The 6,582-nt window shown below is 43.5% G+C and overlaps 1 protein-coding gene across 7 annotated transcripts in view; it reads left to right on the top strand.

Moving 5' to 3' along the window:
- The first annotated feature begins 1,672 nt into the window (after nucleotides 1-1,672).
- Nucleotides 1,673-6,582, top strand: part of TFDP2 (transcription factor Dp-2) — a 189,468-nt gene continuing 184,558 nt past the window's right edge. For 2 of the 7 annotated variants that reach the window (XM_075937643.1, XM_075937644.1), the window contains exon 1: nucleotides 1,738-1,870. Coding sequence is in view for 3 of the 7 variants with exons in the window: in XM_075937642.1 (XP_075793757.1) it covers nucleotides 1,720-1,870 (151 nt within the window). In the remaining 4 variants the exon portion in view is untranslated. Of the gene's footprint in view, nucleotides 1,871-6,582 lie in introns of all 7 variants that reach the window. The other 5 variants (XM_075937645.1, XM_075937647.1, XM_075937639.1 and 2 more) reach the window with 4 other exon arrangements.

Raw genomic sequence — 6,582 nt, 5'->3', positions numbered from 1 at the left:
AGGAAGTTATCTTCAATGAAACTAGAAACAATGAAATCAATTTAAAAGGCAACGAGAAGATCATCATTGAGATCATCAGTATTATTTGTAACACAGTAGTAGTGCAATTACAGAGTAGAGATGAATCTCTAAAGAAAACTGTTAATTTAATTTGCATGGTTTTTTTCTGACAGAAGTCTAGATGAAGATGCTAAAAGCCACTACAGTAAGAAATTAAGTGAATTCTACTGAGAGAACATAGACAAAAATCTTTTTGCAGGTGAAGTGAAACATTTCTTTCATTTTATCAAAAATTATGAGATCTGTGCTTCAGAATCACCAGTTGATTTGTATAGCCTTTTACAGGATGGTTTGCAGGCAACCTTTACAGATGTACAAACCATTCTGAAAATATTTTTAATAATACTTGTCACAAATGCTTCTGGTGCACATCCTTTTTCTGTATTGAGTTAAAAATTATTTGTGAAATACGATGAGTCAGGAACATTTGACAAGTTAAGCAATGTTGACAATTGAAAATGTCTCTCTACAAAATATTACTTAACATGATTTAATTGACAATTTTACAAAGAAAAAGTGTGGAAAGAAAGCTATCTGAATATTTTTTTTTTAAACAGAGTAAGTTTCTTCAGAGGAAGTTAACTTTTATTTTTCCATTCATGCGTCATCCATATACTTTATTTTTACATATTTTTCATGTTAGGTTAATGCAAACACAAGCTTTCATTAGACCAGAAGTTCTCAAAACTGTGCTCTGAGAACTCCATTCAAGTGGACTGAAGAAAGGTTATTATGTTTTGTTTTATAAAGCGCTCTTATCCAAAGTACTTTACAATAGTCATCTAATGGTACAGACAATATGTGGAAAGATCATTAAAAAATAATCACTTTATTTTCATTTACTTATTAATTATAATACAGGAGGAGGATCAAGAAAAAAGAATGAAAAATGGGAGGACACAAAGAGTTAATGTTCTTTTTCGTGGCTCAAAATGAAGTTAAGCACAGGGCCCCACTAACTCTAAATCCGCCACTGCTTGGTAGTCTCATTTGTATAAAATATTTAGATTATTGCAATTTGAGCCTCTTAGCACATGTTAAAATATGAATGACCGCAGTCACAAACTAATATTACAATGTCCTTATGAACTACTTAATGAACTAGTCAACTCCCAGCCATTCTGCCTTCCACGGTTTCATGCAGGGCTGGATTGGGTTACTTTGGTGGTTTGACCTCTGTATGCCCAAGTACTTCCACTTCAGCCAGAGCGACGTGATGGGGCTGAGCCTGGGGGACACACCTGCCGAGGGTGTGGATATTGTACGATGGGGGTCCCACAGTTGCGGTCCTTCCGGCCATGCCCGGGCCTCACGGGAGATCGTGTCTCCGCTCCTCCCCCGAGAGGGGTGTGAGCGGCGAGGGAGAGGCGGTTAGTCTGGGGCTCCCCGTGCTGGCGGAGTCACTCCCCCCCCCCCGTGTGTGTGTGTGTGACCGAGCGGGGAGCCCCGCCGGAGAGTTACTCCTTTGTGTGCAGGGGGAGGCAGCCGGGCCAGGGCTCACCCCGCCCAACAGGACCAGGGCTGACGCCGCCGAGAGGCCAAATCCCGCCCCCGGGGTGCGGGCCAGCACCGCCTCGGGCCGCTCGAGGCTCGCTCTGCGCCCTGCCCCCTGCCCCTCGGGGATTGGCGGGCGGGTTGTGTACACACAAGGCCGCGCCAATGGGCGGCTGGCGGCGCCGGCCCTCACGCGGCGGGGCGGCCAATGGGAGAACGCACTTGTCAGACGCCGCCAAGCTTGTGCGGGGGAGAGAGGGAGCCGGGCTCGGTGCGGCTGTGGAGGGAGCCGGCGAGTGGGCCGGGCTGGAGCACGGTGAGTGGGGCTGGCCGGGACTCTGCGCGTTAGCGGGGCACCCTCTCGGGCGGCAGCGCAGAGCCGAGCCGGCCGGGGGCGCCTCCGGGGGCCGGCTCCCTGCTAGAGCAGCTGGCGAGGGAGGAGCCGTCGCCGGGCTCCTTGTCTCGGCTCCGGTGCTGGCCAGGCCCATCCCGCTCGGGGCCTGCGGACGCACGGGGCGGAAGAGCGCGCTCAGCTGCTGCTCAGCCTGGCTGCGCTGTCCCCTCCCCCACCGCGCGCACCGAGGGGCTAACGGCCGTTGTGCGCTTCTCCCTGGGGGCCTGCCCGGCGCCCTGACCCGGGGCCGCTGCCCTGGGCATTCGTCTCCCCGCCCAGAGCCCCGGGTGCTTGGCACCTGGGAGCCGCTGTCCCCGTTCGCCGCCGTAGCGAGGTGGCACAATGTGCCTGGCACGCAGGCCTGTGCCGGGAGCTGGGCTGTGCCGTGTGACAGCCGCCCGGCCTGGCGCTTCTCGCCTCTGCGTGACACCCAGCTGGAGGTCACGGAAGTGTCTGCCCGCGCCTTGTAGTTGGTATCTCCGCCCGTCTCCTCTCACCCGTCTCTTTCCCGGGGAGAAGGGAGTTTCTGGGTAGGGGTGAGAGGATTCAGGAGTCTGCTGTATTTGGTCCCGTGTGTAGCCGTCTGCTGCTTAATTCACTTGGTAGTTAGGCTGTGTCCTAGCTGGCAATGTAGTGTTCTGTCAGTTTCAATGAAGAAGCATATCCTTAAACAACGAAGTTCTGATGTGCAGCACAAAGTTAAGATGTTTTGCACTATAAATGTATGCGATGCTTTGAAAAATATTTGGGGGGCACTTGAAACTGCTTTCTTTTTCTCTGAGCAAGAGACTTTAAAAGGTGTGAAATGTGAAATATGAGACTCTTTCTGCTCCCACTTGAGGTCAATAAGGGAAGGCCAATAAATCTTCTAAAGGTATAAGAGAGGTGGAGGTAGACTTCACGTTTCAGAATGCAAACTTTAGTCAATAATCCAGAAATAGTGCTGGAAAAACAAAATGTAGAATTAGCAAACCATATACACAAAAGGGTTGGAAAGGTATCTTTGCTGAAGTTCATTGAAATTTCAGTTGGTCTGTTTTACTTGTGAGATGGGGGTGGGAGATCATGTTAAACAGTATGTGGGGAAAACTTGCATGGTTTCTTGCTGTGGTTATTTGTTCTATAAAAAGACAAATCCAGAGTTTAAATCCTATCTGGCACCTCTTACAAATGTTAAACCAATTTAATAGAAGACTGTATAGAAATAGAGAGAGAGAGAGAGAGAGAGAAGCATTGACTACTGGGAAGTCTTAAGTGTGTTGGAACTGTATTTTAAAATACCTCAACTTCTGAATAGAAACTGAAGAAAAACATTGTCAGTAAATGTCTGGGTCATATATCATCTGTCTTTTCTCTCAAAGAAATGTTGTTATGGTACAGTGGTTTATGTATTCGTTTGATGTAGGGCTTGATAAAAATATGTTTGTATGCTAGAATATACTTATATGTTTTTAAGTGAATAAATCAAGTTAATCCTCTTACTTCAGACTATGCCCACAAATCCACTTGATCATATAATAATATATTAATATTTTATATTGAAAGCATGTCAGTTCTATGGGAATGGAAGTTCCTGATGCATTATTGATTATATTATGATACAAATTAGAAAGTATTTTACAGTTCAGCTATTTATGTTTATAAACAAAGGTACCTACAACTTCAGAACTATTTAGAATATTGTATGTACAGCAGAAGTGCCCTAAAAGTACAAGTGTTTGGGGAAACAACAGGTGCCTAATTGTGGCCCCCACCTCCTCATGCTATCTCTTTCTCCCCAAACCCTGCTCACTTTTCTTCTCCTTTTGCCTGGTTGCTAGTAAGAAGTAGAGATGTTAAAATGCATGTAATGAAGTAACCGCGTAACTAGTGGTTACACACAGGATGGCAGTTGGCTCATCGGTTAACTGTTTACATGGTTAAACATGTTCATTGGTTAACCGTTTACATCAGTGTTTCTTAAACTATGTGCCACAGCACACCAGTGTACCGTGGAGAACAGAATTCAAAATGGCCACCCTTAAAGGGGCAGGCGACCTTTTTTTGGGGGGGGGTTCAATAACTTCCCCTGATGTATTCTCTCCCCTTCCCCCACCTTTTTTCCCCTCTCTCAACAAAAAATCCTTGGTGTTCCTCATTTAAAAAAAAAAATTGTTTGGTGTTCCTTGGTCTTAAAAAGTTTAAGAAACACACGTTTACATGGTTACACTTTCACACCCCTAGTAAGAAGTGGCCAAAAAAAAGTGAGAGGGGCATGGCTCCTCATCTGGTGCTCCTGGTGCAGTGTGTTGAGGAAGTTTGATAAGAGTTGGGAAAGGAAGAGAGAAATTAGGTAATAGGAAAGAAAAATGACATGATAGGTATCTACAAGAAAGAAAGTACTGAAATCTCTCCTCTTCCCAAGTCAGCTTCTCTTGTTTAACAGGAAGTATTATCTCTAGAGGAGACCTAGGAGTAATAGGTCAGGTTATTTAGGCCTACCCTAAAGCAAGAAGAAAAACTGGGAAATAATTCTTAAGTGACTCCTATTTTGTTATTAGTGGGCACTGTTTTGTAATGAGAAATTTCTGAGATAAATCTTATATTTTTCTTTGTAAACCCTTATGGTTCTTTTATAACCACTTCCTGTGTGTTGAAAAATCATTGTACTATAAAGAATGAAAAGGAACGGTTTGATGCAAGTTAGCTTTCAGTGGACAGTTAACGACTTCATATAGCTACATAAATTAATTTAACATTAATATATGTACTAGTTGTCTGAACCTTCTGCTCAACCATTACTTCACTGTTTAAGGTGGGTAGTAATTCTCACTACGTTATCTGGCATCTTGTATGCTTTGGATCCCTTTGATGCAAACTGCTTCCAGGAAGAACGTGGACACATGATTTCTGAATTATGTATTTTTACATAAAGCTGTAAAATTGTGATTTTTGAGTGACTTTCTTTAGATATTAAAGTGTAAATCTCATCAGTATGAGGAACTGAGTGTCACATTGATTTTCTGCATCAGTTTTTCACCTCTAGAAACTTAAGTTCAAGTCTAATTTAGTCTGCATGTGAAATTAGTTCTGTCATCTCATTGTAATTTTCAGTGGACACTTGGTGACAGGTTTGCAAAGTGGAAATTTATAATGATTTGGTGTAATTGTCTACTCAGCAAAAGCCCCTTGTTGACAGTACTGCACATTCTGATCCAGATGAGTTTAGTATTGTGTGAAAAAGCTTGTTTGAATTCAGGCTATGAAGTATTACCTATCTCTAAGTGGTTAACATACACAGGACAGTTTGGAAAAAAGTGCATAACATAGCCAGATAAATGGTGTAAGTTTTCTACAAGTATTTCATGTTTTTCCACTTCGTGTGTTGGAAATAGAAATATGTGAGAATCATGTCCAGAACAGCATATTTGTCCTGGTGCACAGTTAATAACAGCCACAGAGTGGGTATAAGATCTTTTTCAGTTTCCTTATGCTGCTTAGGCTATGAGAGCCTATTTACAGGAGCAGGAAAAGAATATGCATGATACCGATGGCAGTGAGCTGCATAAGTGCAAAGAAAATTTCTGGAGATGTGCATCAAACACAAGAATAGAAAATAGTGATGTGATATAGTTGGGGAATGGAAGCTTATTATCCATGGTGTGTTCTATTAAAATCTTAATTGTGTGTACTCTTGAAGTACAATATATCTTGTTAATTGTAGCACATGTAGCTGTAGCAGGCGTTAAACCTCAGTTGTCTTATTGATAGAACACTGTTTTAAGACAGTATTGTTTGCCTTATCTTGATTTTCCATGTAATGAAGTGAGGGATTTGTGTGTATGTGTTGGGCAGGGGTGTTCAAAGCAGTTACAGGCAGAGGGGCTGGCAGTCAGTGTCCCTGGGTGTCACTAGTTTAACAGTTGAGTGGAGAGCGAGTTTGTTGTTACAGGAATCAGCACAGAACTTGTGACCAGTATGGTTCTGGACAATGGGAGGACAATGGGGTGTGGAGAGAGGACCCTGGTGATCTGACCAGCTGGTTCCAGTCAGGGGGGAACAAAGGATGGAGGAGAGGAGAAGTGGAGAAGAGAGGAGCCATGGCAACCTTGTTTACCTGGACAGAAGTCAAAGGACAAGGAGGAGCTGCTGGAGGGGGATATTGGAGGCTGGGCTTTTTGTTGTACAATGTTCAGAAGAAAAATCTTTACTTTTAGTCTCTATTGATTACATTTGTAGGACTTTACTACTAGCAAGATAAGTGAGCAATTTGTAGGTGGGTTAACAGTTTCAGTGAGATTATCAGCTTTGCTCCTTCTGGTCTGGTGCCAGGAAATAATGTTCTTGGACTTAGGTCTCAGACATGGCAACACAAGGCTGATGCAAAACCAACAAGCACCTAAATCCGTCTTGCTTTCAAATACACCTACCCTGAAATATTGTAAGTAATTAAATGCACAATAAATTAAATCTGTTCGGGGCTCATGTAACCCAGTGTTTCTTAAAGTGGTCTGGTCTGTCCAACCAGTTCAGAAGCAGTAGCCACTACTGCTATAGCAAACTAGCCACACTAAACTGGCCAAATAGTAACATGTGGCTAGCATGTTGGACACCATGGTTTAACCAGTTAACTAATTAAATGGTATTTTACATCC

The sequence above is a fragment of the Pelodiscus sinensis genome, chromosome 10 (genome assembly GCF_049634645.1).
Source record: "Pelodiscus sinensis isolate JC-2024 chromosome 10, ASM4963464v1, whole genome shotgun sequence".
Lineage (NCBI taxonomy): Eukaryota > Metazoa > Chordata > Testudines > Trionychidae > Pelodiscus > Pelodiscus sinensis.
Note: the sequence above shows the minus strand (reverse complement) of the source record. Positions and strands in the feature narration are given on the sequence as shown.